General features: G+C 44.4%; 2 protein-coding genes across 3 annotated transcripts; both read right to left on the reverse strand.

The window, feature by feature from the left end:
- Positions 1–300: 300 nt before the first annotated feature.
- Positions 301–18106, reverse strand: LOC149857087 (arylamine N-acetyltransferase, pineal gland isozyme NAT-10-like). Of its 2 annotated transcripts, none has more exons than XM_090062457.1 (2): positions 17977–18106; positions 301–2415 (listed from the first exon to the last, which is right to left on the reverse strand). In XM_090062457.1, exon 2 carries the CDS (start codon positions 2408–2410, stop codon positions 1538–1540), a length of 873 nt encoding a protein of 290 aa, XP_089918583.1. In that variant the 5' UTR covers positions 2411–2415; positions 17977–18106; the 3' UTR covers positions 301–1537. The 2 variants fall into 2 exon arrangements, with proteins under 2 accessions (XP_089918583.1, XP_089918584.1); XM_090062458.1 differs by lacking the exon at positions 17977–18106 and adding an exon at positions 5246–5443.
- LOC149857088 (arylamine N-acetyltransferase, pineal gland isozyme NAT-3-like) lies at positions 12801–18111 on the reverse strand. The gene is made up of 2 exons (XM_090062456.1): positions 17977–18111; positions 12801–16499 (listed from the first exon to the last, which is right to left on the reverse strand). Exon 2 carries the CDS (start codon positions 16481–16483, stop codon positions 15608–15610), a length of 876 nt encoding a protein of 291 aa, XP_089918582.1. The 5' UTR covers positions 16484–16499; positions 17977–18111; the 3' UTR covers positions 12801–15607.
- Between the last annotated feature and the right edge of the window lie 4260 nt (positions 18112–22371).

Here is a 22371-nt window from a genome sequence, read left to right on the forward strand (position 1 = left end):
AGTCCATGATAAAAACACTGTTTGTTTAGTAAGAGGGAAACAAGGAGAGATGTTTGTGAAATCTTAATCTGAAAAATATGGATTGTGTTAATAAAACTGAATTCAGCTTTTACAAGGTGTTTTCAGTATAGCTCTATTATTATTTAACTTCAGCTGTACTTTGCAACAGTCGTGAGGTGTGCCCAAATCAGACATATCTTTTTGTTGTAATACTTAACTTGCGGTTAAAAGCAACACCCAGGGCTATGATTGGTCAAAGAAACTGCAGAACGGATTTGTCTTTTTTTTTTTTTTTTTTAATTTGTTGCCATCACGCACTTTGCTGCTTCCTTTTTTCCAGGCAGGTCCCCCTATCTTTGTCTGTGTTTCACATACCAACAGGGGAAATGTATTTTTTTAAATCACAAAGGCTGCTTGAAGATGTTAAAAAAATCCTCTTTGAACTCCATGCACCCCCCATGCCGAACCCCGCGCATGCCCAGCAGAGGCATCGCATTAGTTGGACCTGGCTTGCCCAACATCTATATAGATCAGGCGCTTTAGTGGGGCTTTTTGGCGCTTTTATCTAATAGCTGATTGACTCAGCTTTAAAGTTAAAGGGGACTCTCTTAGATTCGTGTGTTTTCTTTCAAGTACGCATCACCTTGATGACATTCCCAGTTATATTTGTTATTTAAAAAGGCAGTTTCTGGCCATGTGGTTCTTAGGCAGTCTGTGATGGACAGTGGGATAACCCAGAACGAAACCACGTCTGATGCGTTGAAAAGGATAACGGTGTAGCACAGTTAAAGTGCTTTTGTGTCTAGCTTACTCTCCATGACTCTAGCTTTGTAACATACATAAAGTGCAACACCCTCGTCTACACGGGATGGCGCCAATCGAAGTCTAAATGCAGGGACAAATTGTGATGCTTGACTAGGCACCGTATTACAGTTCATCCATCATATAGCATGACAGCCATATGCATGTATTAAAATAATCAGTGTGTGCAGTTCATTGCAGGAATAACAAAGGAATTTACTTTGTAATATTTTGCTGTTTGTGGTATCTCCGGGCTGATGATGTTCAAGTGCTCCCCCATCATGAATGAATTATTCCTCCTCATATATATTGTAATTAGTCCTACTTTGTAAGTAGGGAAATGGAAGAAAGATCTTGGCACCTGTGAAAATCAGGCTATTATTTAAGTCCTACATGGGATGGCATTGCCTGCGTTTTGGCCATTGTGATTTTCCCAATGGTTAAATGTCAATAGCGTGTTAGATTCAATATTTCTAACTCCCAGTTATCTGCTTAAGCTATTAAAAAATGCTGCTTCCCCCTTCCCCCACTCCACAGTCTGTCATGGGACCGCATTTCCTCCCACAGTATTTGAGCAAGTGCCTCTCTCAATTGACATGAGAAACTAAAGGGCCTGTTTTCCCTGAAGTTCTCACTTTCACCTGGCATTAATTTTCCTGCGGTTTATCTAATGCTGATTAAATAGATTATGAAAAAGGCTGTAAACATGTATCATTATAGCGTTTCATCCAAAACACTAAATTTTGTATGGTCCTTTGTCATTAATTGGGACTAATTTTCTCTCCAGAGCTATGTTGAATTTATCCTCCAGCGTCTTCTCCACCTCTTCCTCTTGAAGGATGGTGAATTCCACAACATCCATGTCCTCCCTGTAATTGTATGTTGTCTCAGTGAGCATCCATCCAATTAATGCCCGAAACCCATCTGTGGTCTGAATAGAGCAAATAGACTTCTTCGTAAACAAGGAGTCTGGGGATGTCTGAAGATACGTACATTGGAACTGGAAATCTGCCGCTGTTCGTGGCTCAAGACTGAAGAAGTAAAGTTTCCTGCACTCTCTTTTTTCTAGAAGATCAGAATCAGCAAAGTGTTGATTGGGAATATATTGTTTCCTCCTTATTTTCTCATAGTACCAGATCCCATCGTTTTCTGTAAAGCGAAAGACGCCAGGAATCTGCGGCTGGTCTTTTCCAGAAACAAGTTCCATTGGCTGCCACATTTGACCAGACACGCCAAAACCTGCATCCACAATGTAGGCTTTGCCACCAATAACCACCTTTATGAGAAGATGGGTCATTCGGGTAGCGTATGTGTTTTGTTGAGGATTGTATACATACGCCCCCAAAATGGTAGTATCATACCCCAGCATTTTCAGAACCCAGTTTAGCAGCTGATTGTTTTCCATGCACCATCCACCGCGCCTCTTCATCACGATTTTGTTGTAAACTTGGTCTAACTCCAAAGTAATAGTTTCCCCACAGTGAATGCTTAGGTTTTCAAAGGGGATAGCTCGGATGTGGTGCTGGAAGACTGCAGTTAAGGTTTCCAGATCTTGTTTGTCATATGAGCCTTTGTATCCAATTCTCGAAAAATATTCCTCAACATTCATTTTTTCTGTAAAGGAAGTAACATTTTTTTTTTAATTGATGTTATATATGATGGTGTTTGTGAAGATCTTTCAATCAGTTAGAGGTAGCAGATACATGTACATACATGCACATATCCCCAGCACAACTCATTCTCGGCATACCTGACTTTCCCCATTTGTAAGCTGAGAGAAATAATAGCCCGTGTACATGTTTGTAAAACACTTTGAAACGGTTGGCTGCGAGGTACAATGTAAGTGCTGAGTTGTATCATGAAGTCAGCTAAGCATCCCAGCGGTTCAGATGATTATCATCAAATCAAGCTTCTGACCCTTTTGAGAGTTGCAGCTTTGTACAGTTTCTTATCTGAGATAATCATTGCACAAACTTAATTATGATTCTAATTAGGGGCAATATAAGCTGAAAGACAAGTGATCATGACTGCTGTCCTCAGATCCCAGTAGTATTTACTGGGAGCAGTCAAAATGCTCATAGGCAGTTCACAGGCTCGCTAACCTCGAGCTGCTTCAAAAGTGTCTAGGTCGGCCCCAGTGGATCCTGACTGGCTAAGGTCTCCTCCCCGCTGACACAACACGAGCTCAGCTCATGATCAGTGCTTCTTTGTAAGAAGTTATTCAGCCTTTTTTATCACATTTCAGTGCCATTGAGAAATTATGCATAGCGATCTTCGACCCTTCTCTATGCTTCATCATACATCACATCCCCCTGTTCCAAGTTTGGCACTGTGTAAGTACCAGCATATTTCTCTGAAAGCAGGAACCTTATGTGAAATACTTTGGAGGTTAAATTTCAATCGTTTCCTACATCTTCAAATGTTTAGTTTCTAAACCATTCCTTAAGCTAGCCTGAAGTAATTTGCGTCTGTAATGAAAGTTTTGTCAGCAACAAGAGGAAGATCAGGGAAAGTGTGGGTTCCTCACTGAATGGGAGAGGCAACCTAGTGTCAGATGATGTGGAAAAGCTCCCAGACAGCTGCACCTGGCAGCACGGTATGGGGAGAGGAGGAGCAGCTAGCAGTGGCAAAAGAAGAGGTTACGAACTTTTTAGAAAAGCTGGGCTTATACAAGTCTGCAGGGCCAGACACGATGCGCTCGAGGGTGCTGAGGGAGTTGGCCAACGTGATTGCAGAGCCACTGGCCATCATTGAAAACTCATGGTGATTGGGAGAGGTCACAGATGATTGGAAAAGAACAAAAGAGGCCCATCTTTAAGAAAGGGATGAAGGAGGATCCGGGGAACTACAGACTAGACGGCCTCACCTCAGTCCCTGGAAAAGTCATGGAGCAGATCCTCAAGGAATCCATTTCTAAGCACTTGGAGGAGCAGAATGTGATAAGGAACAATCAGCATGGGTTCACCAGGGGCAAGTCATGCCTGACCAACCTGATTGCTTTCTATGATGAGATGACTGGTTCAGTGGATGCAGGGAGAGGATTGGACATGATATACCTTGACTGTAGCAAGGCTTTTGATACCGTCTCCCACAGCATTCTTGCAAGCAAGCTAAGGAACTACAGGGTTGGATGAATGGACTGTAAGGCAGATAGAAAACTGCCTTGATTGTTGGGCACAAAGGTTAGTAATCAATAGCTCAATGTCTAGTTGGCAGCTGGTGTCAAGTGGAGTGTCCCAAGGGTCGGTCCTGGGGCCAGTTTTGCTCAATGCCTTTATCAGCAACCTGGAAGATGGCACACAGTGCACCCTCAGCAAGTCTGCAGATGACACCAAGTTGGAGGCAGGAGTAGTTACGCTGGAGGGTAGGGCTAGGATTCAGAGTGACCTAGACAAATTGGAAGATTGGACCAAAAGAAATCTCATGAGGTTCAATAAGGACAAATGCAAAGTCCTGCATTTAGGATGGAACAATCCCATGCATTCATAAAAGCTGGAGACCAGCTGGCTAGGCAGCAACCCAACAGAAAAGCACATAGGAGTTACAGAGGACAGTAAGCTGAATATAAGCCAACAGTGTGCCTTCGTTGTGAAGGAAGCTAGCGGCATACTGGGCTGCATTACTAGGAGCATTGCCAGCAGCTTGAGAGAAGTGATTATTCTGCTGTATTTGACACTGGTGTGGCCACATCTGGAGTCCTGTGTCCAGTTTTGGGCCCCCCACTACAGAAAGGATGTGGACAAATTGGAGAAAGTCCAGCGGAGGGCAACAAAAATGGTTAGGAGGCTGAGGGAACTGGGCTTATTTAGTCTGGAGAAGACTGAGGGGGAATTTAATAATAGCCTTCAACTCCTTGAAGGCTGGGCCCCAAAATGGTAATATCATACCCCAACATTTTCAATGTGTGGCCTTCAACAAACCGAATATCTGTACACCTGTACACATGATTACATTTACAAATGTCCCAATATGCATCAGACTTGGTCTAGTCTATTATTCCCCCTCCCCAAAGCCATTTTGTAATACAAAAAGCAAAGAAAGTCATTTTGAAAGGCTGAATGATCTTTCCCCTCTTAGAAGGAATTCTTTTGATTATTGGCAAGTTTATTTATCTTTGCTTTCTTTATTAAGACTATATTGCAACTGCAGGATGAAAAAAAAACCTAAAAATTAATACATTTTGAAAATAAATTGGAGACTCTAGAATGCCTGACTCCCAATGAATGCATCTGGTCTGTTCAAATGCAGCTGCTAATAAAAGCCAATGTCATTTTCCTACCAGTTATGCCATTTTTCAGAGATATTTAGCCCCAGCTGGCCATAATTTGTTTCCTTTTCTATAGTTTCCATACACCATATTCTAGAAAGATTTTTCAATTTGGATTGCACACACCCACATGCCTCTAACCATACACACAGATTGTGACTTCAAAAAGGAACTTACTTGTAAAACAGCCCTGGCGATGATTGTATTGGTTTTCAGCCCCTTGCAAGATTTTTTTTGGGGGGGGGGATGTTGGATTTGATCTGTTTGCTGCTGCGCTGGCAGTCGATATAGTTAAGAAGTGACATAGATTCAGGCCCTCTGCAAATGCTGTATCTTAAAATCCAGGAGGGGACAAAGTCCGTCAGAAAGGAGTGTGTGTGTTTGGTCTCCAGTGATCCATGAGTTGATTAAACTTTTTCTTTCTACTGGTTAAACCCAGATCAAATAAGTTTTGGGTTTTTTTCCCCTTAAAGGTTGTTTCAGTTTTGCCTGATTTTTTTTTTAATTCCCTTTTAGTCCTTAGCACCACAGAGATCCCCTCTTCCCATCTTGTGGAGAAATATATTTTTCAGGTATTGCAGGATAAATTTTCAAAGGGCATAATACAGAGAGCTATTCTTTAGTACTAGGCACTTCTTTTTTGAAACCTTGCAAAAGTTCCATCATGCCAGCCTAATGCGTTGCAGATACACGATGAATACCATCACAAGCACATCTTAAACATCACTGGCTATATTATAACAAAATAAGAATTGTATTTCAATACTAATACTTGGCACTTCACGTAATCAATGTAAAGATGTTGAATTGAATCTTGTTCGTTTCTTAAAGCATCGTAGGTACTCAAATACTTAGAAATTCAGGCCCTACACTTCTAAAATTGGCCTTCCAAATGTCAAGTCGTTTTGAAAATAGGACCCTGGATAAACTGCCTACAGTAAGCTGGTTTCTGAAAAGGTACTAGAACGTAGGCCATCCAAGTAGTTCTCAACATCAGCGAGGCTAGATTTGATTTAAATCAAATCGATTTAAAGCGCTGGTCAGGAAACCTCAATTTAATCACTGTTTTCTACAAAAAATGCATTCTTGCTGTTGTTTGATATCCTCTGTCCATTAAACTTCTTGCAACTGCACTTTCAGAGAGAGGTAAGGGCTTGGCTTCGTGTACACAAACTTGCAGAGAGACCAGAGGGCTGATCAGGTCTCGTCTCTCTAATCTCCATATACTGCTGTGAACGAGGATGTTAGCTCTGGAGACACAAATCCACAATCTGAGAACTGAAACTAAGCATCACAGAGATGCTTAATGGGATCTTCTAGACTGAGCATCGAGTCCCGTTGGGTAGAGTGGGGTTTTTTTCTTTACTCTTCCCTAATCTGTAGAGGAGCCTCTGGGAACCCCATAAGATTGGGCCCCTAATACAGTCCATGGCCTGTTGTGACCTATTTATAACACTCTTCTAAAAAGCTTACATGAATATATGTCTCAAATAGTATATAATTAGAAGTTACAATCCCTATTCCATTATGATATCTTTGAGCTTTAACATATCTTAAATAAAAACTATATATAGGGTTGTGAGGGTTTTTTTAAAAAAATCATCTTAACAAAAAATAAAAAATATGATTAAATCAAAAAATCTGAAATAAAATCCTATTTTTGGATTTAAAAAAAAAATCATTGACTTTTATTCACCCTGACTCCAGTGAATAATTACCTACCTGATGACTTGTTGTTGAACTGTGGGTTGTTGAAGAAAAAAAACCTGCTTCATTTTTCAGTCTGATCTGTTTTATGTCATGTGAATAATCCCCACAATTACAACTGGACAACCTGGAATTTAAATTGTGTATAAACTAGAAATTGTGTACAAACTTTGTGCAAAGGGATGGCACAGTCCATCTTGTATTAGGTTTTAGTCACCCATATCATAGTAAGAAATGTCAGAAATAAAAACATAAAAGAAGAACAAAAATCAATATAGATTTAGAAATAATTTCTATAAAAGAAAAGGAAGCGAACTGATCCGATTTCAAAAGGTGAAGAAGTATGAGAAAAGATAAGACACAGATACATACAATTAATGATATAATTAAGTTTCCTAGATTTCAACCCAAAAACTCAACCTACAGTCACTTTAAAGTTATTTTAAGGCTAATATTTATGGGGCATGTTATGGTTAGATTTTAAAAGATTTATCTGGTTCAATTATATAGAATTACACCATATCAGCTAAATTAGCTGGTAAACCAGGGACGTTAACTGGTACGAGTTTCTCATCTAGTGTTATGTCACCTTTTTCCATGCACCATCCACCCTGTTTTTTCCTCACAGTTTTGTTATAGATACAGTACTGTCAAACTCAATTGTTTCCCCATGGTGCAAGCTGAGGTTTTGAACAGTCAAGGTCTCCCAGTCCAGATTTTCATAGGAGCCTTTATAAGAAATTCTTGTGAACTATTCTCTGGCTTTCATCTTTCCTGTACATGGAGCAAAACAACTAAATGCAGTGGAACTGGTCTTCAGCAACTCCCTCTTTTTAAAGCACAGATAAACTGACCTGCAGCTTTACCCCTTGGCTCTGCATCTAGTGTTTGAAAGAAAACTAAGGAGACAGGTGCACACTGGAGCTATGTATCTTGATGTTTTCAAAACAGAAATAAAGCTTGGAGCAGGTACGAACTGTGCAGCACCTTTCCAGCATGCTCCTATAACTAGGTCTTTTGCTGTATATATGTATGTACGTATGTACCGCATCTAGCACAATAGAGGTTTGGTTTAAGACTGGAGTGGGTGCCAGTGCAATGTAAGTATAAATGGGGGTCAGTGTTATGAATCGACTGAGATTCCAGGCTGAAATCTAACACGTTAGCAATTTAACCAACAATATTTGCCTATACAATGCATTTTATAACTAACACTTGGATAACCTTATTATTTGGCCCAGGGAATATGAGCTTACTCATTTAAAAGACGAGCCCATCTCAGATCATCTTGTTTCTTAGACAGTATTATTTAGATCAGGACAGTTGGTTACTCCTAACCCATCAATATACTTATTTATTCGCCTGTATGTGCTCAACAGATTCCTTGAACAGCTATCACATGTTCTGGGCACGTCCTGTATAAAGATATGCTGAATAGGGCTAACGCTGTTTCGATGGGATAGTGTTTCATTCTGAGTTTCATTTAGTTTTGAAAACACTGTTCCATTTCATTTCGTCAAAACGGTTTCACGATTTCGACGCTGTTTCAGCATTTCTCCCATAGGCTATAATGGGGAAGCGCAAAACGGTGGTATCCAAAACAAATAAGGTGAGATTTCTACAAAATAACTTTGTCATTTTTGGCAGACTTGGATGAAAACAGCAGGGATGGTAGCTGTTCCTGAGGCCACAAAACCTGCCAAATTTCAAGGAGATAGGTGCAAGGGTTTCTGGGAGACTGCACCTCAGGCTGCCAACAAGTAAAACTTGTGTCACATGTGCAGTTCGTAGGCTTGTCTGCGAAAAGTGGTTCGTAAATTCAAACAAACACTGAACCTCACTAACCTCATCACCAGAGGCCAACTTCCTTCAGCCCAAAACACACCAAATGGATCCAAGCCATGATATGACAAGACATGCAAAACCTGCCAACACTATCTCCAGTGTGTTCACAATACCATCACATATCTCAGGTTTTTAAAAACCTGCTGCTTCAATGCAGGGCCCCCATTTCATCTACACACCCTAGAGTGCTCTAACAACAGCCTGAAGCTGCTCCCAAGTCTAAGTCCAGCTCCTTGAGTTCATAGTCCTGGCTCCTCCAGCTCCAGCGTGCACTCCTCTGTAGGCCTGATGAGGTTCCACATTCAAGCTGCCCTCTCTTTCCCTTACTCCAGCCCCAAGCTTCGTCTTCCTTTTTCCCATGCCCCCCAGCTCCTGGGGGTTTCTGGGAGCTGTAATCCAAATTAACAGTCAGCTCATCTCTGCAGACTGCCCCCGGTTCCTCCTGTTGTTACACACGTGACAGTCACTACAATATTGTCATGTGAGAAGCCCTGATGTGCTAGATAAGTTGTGTGTTACCAGTCCACATGCCAAAAACAAGCTGAAAAAAATGATGAGATCCCATTCAGATCTTGCTCATGTTATGTTTTGTTCCCCCAACAGCGGATTTGTTTAATTCCTCGTTCCGGTATCTTTGTAGGATCGGTTTGGTAGGCAACAAGAATCGGACAACGGTGCTGTTTGGCTGCAAATTTCCCAGGGCATAGCTCTGTTTCCCTGGAGTTAGAATGATGGGTAAGAAATGATTCTTCACTGTTAGCATTAATGAAAGTTTGATTCCTTTGCATGCAGCTACATTATTTATCTGAGTGGCAGGTGGATTGCATATGACCACGGAACTGATTTTCATACACTATTTTTGGACGCGAACTACTTAGTTTAATTCTCAAGTACTTTTTCTTACAAAAAGCACAAATTTGGTCCTTCTACTTGGAAAAAAAAATGTTTGCTGCTTTGCAACATGTTTCACTGCGTCAGCCCTATTTGCTTTTTTGATTTTAATTTCCCTTATATGAAGATGAAAGGAGGTACAAAATGGAAAGCAATGGAATATTGCTGACCCAAAGCAAGCTAATCAGCGGCGTAAGCTAATTTCCATACAGAACAAATTGTGTCGAACAGATTAATTTAAAAGTAATACATCTGAGTACTCACCTGCAAACCAGCAAGCATCAGACTTTCTGTTCTGGCTCATTCCAAAAGTTTCTGAAAATGCTTGCACTGTACCCTCCTGGTCTTAAAGATCCATTTGCATTATGTGGCAACACCAGAAATGCTTCACTTTCTGTTGGATCCAGCTTGGGAAACAGGGTAATGTCATCTTACCCACCTTGGGAGGAAAAACCTGCAGCACCCTTATAGGCTCGGCAGTGCTAAGTTGGTTAGCACTACAGAAGAAAAAGACTTGGGGGTCATCATTGACCACAAGATGAACATGAGCCTGCAATGCGATGCTGCAGCTAATAAAGCGACCAAAACGCTGGCGTGCATCCATAGATGCTTCTCGAGCAAATCCTGGGACGTCATTCTCCCCTTGTACTCGGCCTTGGTGAGGCCGCAGCTGGAGTACTGCGTCCAGTTTTGGGCTCCACAATTCAAAAAGGATGTGGAGAAGCTTGAGAGAGTCCAGAGGAGAGCCACGCGCATGATCAGAGGTCAGGAAAACAGACCTTACGATGACAGGCTGAGAGCCATGGGACTCTTTAGCCTGGAAAAGCGCAGGCTCAGGGGTGATCTGATGGCCACCTACAAGTTTATCAGGGGTGACCACCAGGATCTGGGGGAGCGTCTGTTCACCAGAGCGCCCCAAGGGATGACGAGGTCGAATGATCACAAATTCCTGCAAGACCGTTTCAGGCTGGACATAAGGAAGAATTTCTTTCCTGTCCGAGCCCCCAAGGTCTGGAGCAGTCTGCCAGCGGAGGTGGTTCAAGCACCTACATTGAACACCTTCAAGAGTAAATTGGATGCTTATCTTGCTGGGATCCTATGACCCCAGCTGACTTCCTGCCCTTCGGGCAGGGGGCTGGACTCGATGATCTTCCGAGGTCCCTTCCAGCCCTGATGTCTATGAAATCTATGAAATCTATGAAATCTTGGATATGATGTATTGCTATGGACTTATTGTATTGAGGTGAGATTTAGAGATTGTCAGGAGCACGTCTGTGCTACGAGCTGTTCAAAAGCAGACCAAGGAGATGATCCCTGTCCCAAAGCGTTTACGATGTAGGTACGTTTAAATGCTCGCCTTTACAGCTATTTCTAAGGGCTGCGCCCTTTAGCAGTTGAAAGGGGTGGTGCTGTATATGTACCACTGGAGAAAAATTTTCAACTCTCCAAAGTACCCACAACCCTGCCTTAAAGGGACAAGAGTGCAGGTTGGTCTCTGTGGGCGGCTCAGTCCTCAACCCCTATGCTCAGCCTGCCCAACAAGGATGCCAGCTTGGATGATGGAGTTTCTGCCACTTGGAGCCAGAGCGAAAACTAAGTTGAGCATCTCTGATCTGCTGAGAGGTGGCTGCAGCTTTTGAATTAAGAGCGCAGTGATGGTGAGTTCTTGTTTTCCAGTGCCAAACCCCTGCAGTGCACAGACCAAGACATCCGAAGGTGTTTAGGTGTCTAACTTCGGTTGACTTAACAATCTGACCCTTTGCTTGTAGCCATGGGTTGTTCTGGGCTCTGATATATTGGAGCTGTGCCTTTAAGGAGCTGACAGCTACATTAATGATTAACACAAAAAAAAAAATCAGATTTTGAAAATGGGAAAGGAACGGTTTGCCTGGCAACAGCGGCTGACGCAGCTAGCCCCATGATAGAATCCACTTCTCTATAAACATGGAGCAATTCATCAGGGGTGGCAAGCTCTGCAACCACAGATAGGGAATCACTCAGCGGTATGGCATGCAAGAGGCCATGGTGAGTGACAGACACGGTATGAAAGCTTATGGTGCTCTTAATCAGTTAGTCTCTAAAGTGTCCCCCTATCCTGCCTATGTTGATACCCGGAGTGGTCTCCAGCCCCTGCACCTGAAGTTTGTGGTGCCAGGAAGGTGCATCCAAGAAGCACGGAGCAGAGAGACTGCCTTGAAAAGGAGACTCCCAGAAACAAGGGTGCAGGAGAGGTGGGGGCGGGAAGAAAGGCAGGAGGAAGGAAGACTTGAAGAGGTATAAAGTCCCTCTGTGGGAGCTAAGCTGGACAGTCGCTGTCTGAAGGCCACGGATAAGCCGGGAGATGGGGTGGACCAAAAGGCTGGGCCTTGGAGTCCAAGGAGCCAAGGAGTCTCCCACGGTAGAAGCTATGCCTGGGCTGGCTTCCAGGAGCCCTCCAAGGCTGGGGGTCCCAAGCAAGGGCTCCTTTGGGGAATCTCTGACAGCAGGGAATAGCACATCCTCCTGCTAAGGCCCGGAGAAGAAGAAAACCCCACTTTTTTAGCTGCTCTTCTGACATTCAGGACATCCAAGTTCTGATCCCTGCCCAGCGACAGACCCACCTCCGTGTGATTTTCGGTGTAGAATCTAGGCACGTGGACAAGACGTATTTAGGTGCCTAATGCTTGTGAAATCAATGGGAGTGAGCACATAGAGGCCTTTTGAACCTCCGGTTTAAGTTCTCTCTATTTCAGTGCTCCATCTGAGCACTGAAGCTCGGGGTAGCAGCACTTCTGAGAGACGTTATACAGTTAAATGCATGCAAAGATTGCTTAGGTATTACAGTAATGAGGGTCTCAGGTAGCTTCGTATTTGATTCCCTCAATATTATGTGTAAGTGGATACACACACACACACACACATGCACGTGGCTAGCTGGACCCTGAGACCATTCCTTGTGAACTACTGACTTGAGAGCTGTTGGTCTGGTCCTACCCCAATCTTTTCTGTAATTCAGATATCTTCTCTATCTGCCTTTTTCTTTCTCGTTTCATTTCCTCTCATGCTAACGGGAGAGGCGGGGGAGGCATGAGCTCTTTCAAGAATTGCACAGAGTCAAGCTCCCTCAATCTCTACATTTGGCAGCAGATGGTGTGATGGGGAAGTTATTCTATCTCTATGAAACATCTCTCCTTTTGGTTTGTTTAACCACTTTTAATGGTGTTTAGTCCAGTTTTTGTGACCGCGCTGTATTTTACTGGTGTCTTTCAAGTGTCACTATGAATTGTAACAAGGATGAAAAATACCTGCCCGATGAGCGAGTCAGTTTCCCTTTACGGCAACATTATAGTCTCCTGCTAAATGCCCTGTCTGATCGTAAATTGCTACTATGCTTGAATGCAGTACAATGGCTTAATTACACAAGCTAGACTGTTACGTGTCTTGTCACCTAAAATAAAACTCTGCAGTTGATCTAGAAAAACAAAAGAACATAAGTAACATCTTGTGATCCTTACCCAACGGGGAGTAACACCCTTGTCTTACATATCAAATATTTCCATGAGAAAGATCTTGCAGAGCAGTGGCCTATGGTACTAACCAGTACGTAACAGGCATTTATTTAAATCTGGGTATATCGCGCAACAAAGTGGACCAGCCAGGTATTTTATTTACAAGACAAATATGCATAGAATATTTGTGGGCAATTAAATAATGATGGCAAGAAAATTCTTCAGGAATATGAAAAAAATTAAAAATTCACTCATTCATTTAAAATGATCCTGTACACCAGATTTTCTTTTTACACAGTGCCAGTGTTTAAAGGGTTTGGGCTTCAAAGATTCAAAGCCAGAGAGAGGTATTAGAGGTATTACTAATCTGGAGCAGGATCAAATTAGTCTACAGGAGAAATTAGATAATATTGTGCATCCAAACAATAGGAATAGTATAATATTCAGTCATACAAAGTGAAAAGTTCTATCATTACTGTAACAAGGGTGTAGGTTGTAGCCGTGTTGGTCTAAGGACATCATTGCTATAAAACTCTTGTTGTAGGATGGGGGCTTATAGAGTCAAGGCACCAGGCAAAGCGAGGGACCGAGGTGTGGTAGATGAACCTAGGCTTTTTGATAAGACTTTGAAAAAAAAGTGAGTGCAATTCTAAGGTGTATTAGGTAGGGTGTTCTTAGTAGACAGGGACGTACTAGTCCCACCATCAGGGCATTAGCAAAACCCCACTTACAATACTATGTGCAGTTCTTGTTATAAGGTAGGGGGCAAGTGCCAGAGAGTCTTACCTAGTAGTTCTCTACTTTGGTAGACTCAAAACACCCTTTGGAAAATGCCAGCTCTTGGCTTTCACTCACTTATTGACTAAAGAAAAATAATACAACAATTCCTCTGTTTCAAAGAGCTCAGAAAGACCACAGCAGGGCAGAATGTTTTTGACTCTATGGATTCCCATTTCAAATCCTTGGGTTTTATTCTGTGAACCATGTGCAGGTATTTGTAGTGCTGGAGTGATGTCGTAGCCAAAATAATCTAGGAATTAAGCAAGAGGCTAGGATTTGGGGGAGGGGTTGATATCTTTTATTGAACCCAGTGCATAGTTGGGATAGACTTAGGCAAGCTTTCAGAGGTCTACCCCACCCATGCAGTGGGTTCAATAAAAGAGCTCACCCCCCCCACACACAATCCCTGCCTCTCATGTAGATGTTTGCATACCTAACAGTACAGACATTGCACTTTGCCCTTAAAAGGATCTTGTGGCACCCCGTTGGAGAATTGCTGGTCTTACCTGACAATTAGCGGGCTGTGGGATCACAAAGACTCTGTTTGCTGCTCACTATTCTTGCATCTCTCTAAATCTGCACCCCATCCTATTTACATTACTGCCTGTCAGGTGCCTGGCCTGTGAGTCCTGCTCATGCAATCCAGACCAGTCGCCAGATTTGGAGTCAGGAGAGAGATTTGCTGTAGTCCAATGACATGCAGAGCATGAGTAATATAATGAGGAAATGGAGGTCTATGAGCGCTGTTGCAAAAATATACGAGCCATACCTCTGGATGCAAAGATTTCCTCAGAGGTCCCCCTTCGTGGCTACATCCTCAAAAGCCCAGAGGTTGTGTGAGGAGCCAGAAGCAGAATAGAAACTTCCCTCGCCAATTCAAGTTGTGGTAACCATGGCCATCTCATAGCTGCATGTCATCAGCATGAAAATACTTCCAACAGTGTGTCCCAAGTGGGGTGTTTTGTGTACTTATCCTTATGCATGTGCAAAACAGGACAGACTGTTGCAACCTAATCTCAGAATGCCCTTGGTTCTCCAGCTATTATATTTAAACAGAAATGTACCACTCCTTTAGGCCGTATGTACGTTATGCCCCAGTGAGGAGAAGCAATCTATTACTGGCAGAGAACTGGAAGAAAGGGTTTGTATCTGGAGTAAGAGGAAGAGAAGAGAGGGGAGGGGAGTACAGGTCTGCAAATCAGAGATTTGCCATATGCTTTGGGGGACCATATTAATTTGAAGGAAATCTGGGAGAGGGTCTGTCCATCCCATCCCGTCCCCCCCACCTCTGACCCTGGCTCCCAGGAGCCCTGATGCTGGGGCAGGGCAGGGTGGGATAGTGCAGAGTCCCACATCCAGGCTCCATCCCCTCCATGCAGAGGCTGGGAGTGGCCCCTCCTGGGCTCTACCAGCCCTCAACCCCACACAGCGCCTCCTCCCCACCACCAGCAGCTCCCCAGGGCCACCACGTGCAGCCCAGGCCTCGGCAGTGGCTGCAGAAGCAGAGTGCAAGGCTGCCAGCAATGGGCAGCCATCCTGGCTTGCCCCACGCAGGTGCCCAAGCCCCAGGCCCCTCCGACAGCCCACCCTGCTCCATCCGACATGGGACTTTTGCTTCAATTCTAGCCAACTGGGCAGGACAGCCTATGAAATCAGGGACTGTCCCGGCCAGACTGGGAAGTATGGTCACCCTGCATATGCTACATGCTACCCTCTACAATATGCAAGGTAAAAAGCAGCAGTCCAGGTGTTCTTTTTCCCAATTCATTGAATGCTAAGAGAGATTCGATTTGATATTCCAGCACAGGACTATATTCTGGTCAAGACTCTAAAACATAGACGACCTGCCTCCTGCATTCACTGGTTGAAGTTTCTTATCAAGAGTTATATTGAATTTAACTTTTAGTGTCTTCTCTATCTCTTCATCGGGAAGAATTGTGGTTTCTACCAGGTCCATGTTCTGCTTGAAATTGAATTTTATCTCGGTGTATTTCCACCCAATTAATGCCCGGATCCCGTCAGTGGTCTGGAGAGTGCAGATGGACTTTGTTACAAAAACAGAATTGGGGGACGTCTGGAGATACGCACATTGAGCCCTGAAATCTTCTATTTCTCGTGGTTCAAGGGTAAAAGCATAAATCTTCCTACAGTCACTTGCTTGCAGAGGGTCAGGCTTAGCGTCACTGTGGTTGGGAATGTATACCTTCCTTTTGCTCTTCTCCAGATACCAGGTCCCCTTTTCTTCCAGGAATCGAAAGATGCCAGGAGTCTGGGGCTGGTCTTTCCCAGAAATCAGCTCCATGGGCTCCCACATTTGATAGACTGTGCCAAAGCCTGCATCCACAATATAGGATTTCCCATCCTGGACCACATTGAGAAGAAGATGATTATTTTCATCAGCATATGCATTATTTTCTGGGCTGAACACTTTTGCTCCTAAAAGAGTGAGATTATAGCCCAGTGTTTTCAAAGCCCAGGATAACAGCTGGTTATTTTCTAGGCACCAGCCACCACGTTTCCTCCTCACTATTTTGTCGTAAACTTGTTCCAACTCCAGCTCAATGGTGTCCCCGCAGTGGATGCTGAGGTTTTCAAAGGGCACAGCCCGGATGTGGTGCTGGAGGATTGCAGTTAACATCTCCAAGTCCAGGTTTTCACTGGGGCCTTTGTAAGAAATTCTGGTGAAATAGTCCTGGATGTTCATGGTACCTGCAAAAGGACTAGAAAAGAACTGATTATGTTGAGGGTGGTTGTCACCATGTTTGTTGTACCAGGGCTCCTTTCCTGACTACCTGTTCAAAACAAGGCTGCTCCTTGCAAAGCCAAGACCAAAGAATAGCTTGGTAAGTATAAGTCTTAGAAATGGATGAATCCATTAATATATTTTCCCACTGCACAAACATTATTTTCAAACATTTGTTTTACAGTGGTGTCCTGGGTTCCCAGCTGTTCTGGGGGCTTTGTGCATACATGTAACACAGATGTCCTTCTCAAAAGGGCTTACAACCTATATAGAAAAAAATCCAGGAGTGGAGCAGAATTATTCCCATTTTACAAGTGAGCTGAGGCTCGAAAAAGTTACCTTAGGGTCAAGCTGGAGTGGGCAGTGGCAGACCTGAGCTCCAAAGAGTTTGAATCAATTAACTCGGAGCATGAGATTCAAAATGATTGTTATAGTGCAGATTATTGATCCCACAGGCAGTGTAGACAATCTGAACTTAAAATTCTCCCTATATGTCCAGTAAACGTATAGTTATAAAATACTGCTGATAAATACTAGAAGCAGAATAGAGGCATCACCACCTCAATTTTCATTTATGTTTAAATGTTACTTCCCCTTGCGAATAAGCATTCAAACCAGACACGATTATGATACCAATGTCCAGCAAAATGGGAGATGCCTCTCCCATCTTCTGAGAGAAAGGGAGGGAAAGAAGGAAAATGCAAAGCAAGAGCAACAAAAAGTATACAATTCCCGCAACTAAGAAACAAGCGGTCAGTATCAGAAAGCGGTTCCACTCGAAACGCACGGAAAAGGGAGCTGTCACGTTCGGTGTTGCCAACTGCCCACGTACTGATCTTCGCTGTGTGGTACCGGAGCAGTGAGTGATTGGGTTTTCAAATTTCTTCTGCGGGATTGAAGACTTGATTGCTTTCTAAAAGAGCTGGGTTTTCCAGGGCACAGCCTGCTGCCAGCCCCGGAGGGCTTTAACAACATGGGGATGCATTGTCTAAGTTGTCAGCCTACTTTCACCTCCCTTCGTTTCCCTTTTGGTCGAAGCAGAAAAAAAAAATTCCTGCTAAGGAAAATACAGCAGCGTTGCCGCTTTTGCTTCAAAGTTATGGGAACAATGATGACTTTGTTGTATACAAGCAGAGAAAATTTAGTGCTTGCAACAATTGAATCCAAGCATAGCACCTCTTTTTCCTAATCTCTCTGTCATTGGTGAGCATTTCCCCAGCACCCTTCACTGCGGCATCTGAACAGAGTCAGACGGTGTTCAGAGTTAAGCTGATGAGTGAAAAGAAAAGGCAGCTCATGGCTGGAGAAAAAAGCATTGCTGGATGTGACTGAACTTTCACTTTGAGCTCCCACGTAACGTAGCCATTTCCTGCATGTGCATTTATGCAGCAGATTTGACTCACTGGTTAAGAGCCGAGCAGTCACAAAGACCTGAAGCTTAAAAAGCACCTTACCTGTCAAATACGTTCAAACACAGGTGTATCAATTTTCACTCTCCTGCTTTTTTGGGACGAAACCACCTGGCTTGGGTTTTGGTCCTTGCTATAACAGAGCGAGGGGAGAGACGGTCGAACTCTGCTTCCCTTCAGAGACGCTTCATGCTGTGTCACGTCACAGATCGGCAAAAGCCCAGGGAGGGCGGAGTTCAGTTATAGCAAGTTAGCAAAGCTCAGCTGCACTAATTTGACAAGGGCACAAACGTCATCGTTGTCAGGACACAAGCTGCCTTTATTTTTTCAGTGCTCGATCCCTTCTGGCTAGCTGTGTGGGCAAGTTCTCTTTGCTTGTATATTTGACTATAATTCAAACCCCTCCAAAAACACGATTTCATCCTAGATGCCCAACAAGTGCTGCTAAAGGCAGAAATCGCAAGAAAAACCGATCTGGGAAAATTTGCAATTTTTTTTTCGGATCAAAAAAATGCCGAGTCCAGCATGGCTGACGGCAAAGCTGTAAAGGACCAAGCTGGTGTTCGGAAATATTCAATAATAACGACGTGCAATTTTCCCTTCCACCTCATATGGGTCATCCTGCTCTGCATCGCTGTTAATTCCCTCACAAGTGTCCAATATTTCTAAGGGCTTGTACATTCATTTTCTGTCCTCGGTGATGTCTCAGCCACCTCCTATTTTAGGACCATCAGCAACATTCACAAAAATGGCGATTGTTTGATCTAATGAGCAGAGATAATAAAGGAGTTTGGGTGCAGAAGGGGACCCCACAAACCTCACCTGATCTCACAATTGATTCTTTCTCCTTTCCATCAGTCACTAGTGTATCGGCCCAGGGGACTGTGCTCATGCTCAAGCCGGGGTATCATCAAGGGGATGGAGTATCCTGGCATACCTGAAAGTCTTCCGGGTCGCTTCAGCTTGTAAGTAGACCATATTATCATTATCTTGAATCCAACACATGCATTTCCTGCATTTCACTGCAACACACGGACACATTTCACTGTGTTATGGTTAGAGCCTTCTGTTCTTGCCAGGTCACAACCCAGGGCTGAAGTGGAGAGGAGGCCAACAACCCAGCAAGCAGCCAAGAGTGAATTAAGTGCACCCCTTTGGGGTGCTTCGGAAAGTCAGAGGTTGCTGGTCCTGGCTAGAGCCAGACTTATTGGATTTTTTGAAAGAATCAAGTCCCTCATGTATCTCACGTAGCTTTTAACCGCCTCCACAGTGTAGAGATGTCCATTGTAGACAGGTTCATCCACTTGAGGGCTGTTCTTTCTTTTAGGAAAGACCTCTACTTTCCCCCCACATATTTCCCCTTTCTATCCCTACTCCTTCTCCAAACCTTGTCCAGGTAACACCAATGTCAGTGGGAGTCCTTCCATGGATTCAAAGGGGGTTGTTTCAGGGCTTTAAAGAACCTGCCTTCCCTTCCAGTGCAAGGGGAAGAGCTGGATGCTTCTCACACCAACAACTTCTCTTTGGTTGCTTGTCTTTAGAAGCAGCACAAGGTGCTGGCTTCAAGGTCTGAGCCCGCTGGCTTTGCAGGGTCTGCAGCCCTGATGCTCACGTCATTAAAGAATGGGTTCAGGGGATGCACGTTGACCCCTCACCAGAGCTGCAGCATTGCAAACCCAGGGGTGGTGGTGCTGCTCTCTGATCTCATTGTGTTGGGCCGTCCTTCTGCTCAGTGTGGGCGTCCTTCCAGGAGGGACCGGCCTATGCATAATGGTTAATGAGCCTGCTACAGAGCTGGCAAACAGGGATGGGTGTTTTATCTCCAGCAGGTCACCACAGACTTCCAGAACTACAAGACCCAGTTTTTAACCCTGTTCTGACAACTCACACAGGAGCAGGCATACACTGGGGAAGTCTGAATCGCCAGCTGGAAGTCGAGACCGTGCCATTTGGTCGGTGACAACGGTTGGTTTCAATCATGCATTTGTGCAAGGCACAAGATTTCGATTGCCAAAGAGATTGTTTGGGGTGGGGCAGGGACGTGGGACTGAATTTGTGGCTGTCCCCACAATGCAACACTGGAATTGGAACGGGGATATTTGGAATTAAACCTGTTTGGGCATTCAAACAGCATTGCAGGTCTTAGTGCTGTTTATACCCCTGGGAGAGCATCAGGTTACAGCAAGCTTCCCTTTCTGAACAATGCTTCTGCTGTGTCTTAAGCTGGTTTGGTGTACCAGGTGAAACAGGAAGAAGAAAGGCATGGAAGCAGCAGTATGACCCTATAAGACAAATATCCAGGTGGCCAAACTCAGAGCTGAAGACTGCACAGTGAAGAAATGGAATAATTTATTTTCTATGTCTAGACTTCTGGTGTTACACCTGATTTTGGTTTGGTGGCGGGTTGGTGGTACATTAGCCTTTATGCTCAGCTTCCTGATTCATTCAGATGCAAGCAGCATTTCTTATGTATGCACAGGATTTCTCTGAAGTAATTGCCTTCTTTTGCATTGGGAGTTAATCAGTGGGTTAACACTGCCTAATCGCAATTATGCTTTTGCATTTTTTGCATTCTCCGCCATTTGCAAACCTATTTTGAATGAATTACAGGGTTAGTCAGATTATTATATCCACATCCGGTTCATTTTGTTTTTCGTTTTTTCCCTTCTCTTCGTCAGACTCTGGGTGCTGCGGTTTAAAATTCTCTCCTCCAGCATGCGAGTTCTTCCACCCCTCCTATTTCCTGTGAAATGTTAACGACCGCTAGATCCCACCATCATTTTATCCGGGGTTCAGCCATACGAAGCAATGAAATTTGCTTATGCTCAGGGTCTTTTAAAAACACATTATTAGTGGTCATAAATAATGTTCAGGTGCACGAATATAAAACTTGACAAAATAAGAAACTCAGCCTCCTGGCTTTACTTGAGTCATCATCAGCGTTATTTTTTAGCCCGAGGCGATGTACATCGTGCAAAACCTCAGAGCCCTGTGCAGTGGTTCGCAGGTGGAAGCGTTCATACTGTGGCACCCTGGTTGAGAATCGCTGCTATGGATGCTCAGGTTTTGTGAGCACTTACGACGCCTGTAAAAGCCAGACTTGTCTCCTGTCTCTCCAAGCTAAATTCTTCCTCATCGCCCTCATTATCTTGTTTCTAGATTGCTGCCATTCTCCCCTCCTCCGTGTTTCTCACACGACAGCCCGCAGTCCATGACATGCCCGACCCAGAACTGCTAAGATCCTTTTCCTCACCCAGGCGGTTCTGCTCACCCAAAGCCCTAAAAAAATAGGGAGCTTGCTGTGAACTCCTGGTGGGGAATGCCACCTTTGAACCACCACGTGGCGCGAAGGGGATTCTCCGCCAGCACCCGGCGGTGACCAAGAGGGACAGACAGAAGCAGGGCAAATTCCAGTTATGCCAAAGTCCTGGGCGTTTTAGTGATGACAGACGCAGGCCTCCTGTAGCAGGGGTATTGCTGGGGTCCTGTCTGCAGCTGATTTCTGTCCTAAGACTGGGGGGTCACAACAGCAGAAGTGAGCTAAGTGTGTTCAGAAGCTGGGAGGAATCGGCAAGCGGAGCAGCAGTGGTGCTGAGCTGGCCCTGAAGCGGTGGCTTGAGCGGGGAAGCAGCCCTGGGATGGCAGGCAGCCTGCCTGCAGCAGCTGGGCTGAAGTTGCAGAAGATCAACCCTGATGAGGGGCTCCAGTGAGGGCCAAGAGATTGACCCGCACGAAACGTGCGCTCCTCCAACCCTGGACAATGAAGTGGGAGCGGCAGGGGCAGGTGGGGAGCGCTGAGAGCCACAGCTGGGAGAGGAGGGCTCAGGACTATTGCCAAGATCCCGGGGGAGGTGGGAGTCCCCTGTTATGTCGCTGCTTTCGTTAGCTTGGCTTTCCCTATTTTATCAACCCCTTCCCTCTCTCCCCAGAAAAGCTCTCCTTGTTTCAGTCCCTTGGATTCATGCCTTGCCAGTGAGGGAATATCACTCATCATGAGCACTCAGACCAGATCGTTTTGTTTTCCAGGGCTCAACCCAGCATCCTTTAAGGGCCAGATTGTCTTTACGTTCCCCACAGCATCTGGAAACAGGAGGTGAATACTTGCATGAACACCCCCTGAAAGTCAAGTTGTGAGCATTGCCTTCAGCCACATAGGTGCTGCTGGGCATAGGTACGTTTGCAAGGTGCCTGAACTCTTATGCTTTCTATTCATTGGCCTCTCTAAAGACGTACATGCATCATTTGTAATTTTGGCTGCACACAACATCTGGATCTATATTTCTAGCACCTGTCACACAGCAGTGTTGTTCTCGTGGTGCCAGGCCTGATGGGATTCTCTCATTCCTTCCTCTCCTGGCCTAGGGGATTATTCAAGGAAATGATTATGTTGGGTCTTTCTTTGGCTTCCTCCTAGTTGGGCTGCAACACCAGATCCCTGTT

This window comes from Crocodylus siamensis, chromosome 9, assembly GCF_052110815.1.
Source record: "Crocodylus siamensis isolate JL-2025a chromosome 9, ASM5211081v1, whole genome shotgun sequence".
Taxonomy (NCBI): Eukaryota; Metazoa; Chordata; order Crocodylia; family Crocodylidae; genus Crocodylus; species Crocodylus siamensis.

Bases quoted from the DNA above. Each gene is read 5' to 3' on its own strand.
- LOC149857087 (XM_090062457.1), bottom strand. From the start codon at position 2,410: ATGAATGTTGAGGAATATTTTTCGAGAATTGGATACAAAGGCTCATAT.
- LOC149857088 (XM_090062456.1), bottom strand. From the start codon at position 16,483: ATGAACATCCAGGACTATTTCACCAGAATTTCTTACAAAGGCCCCAGT.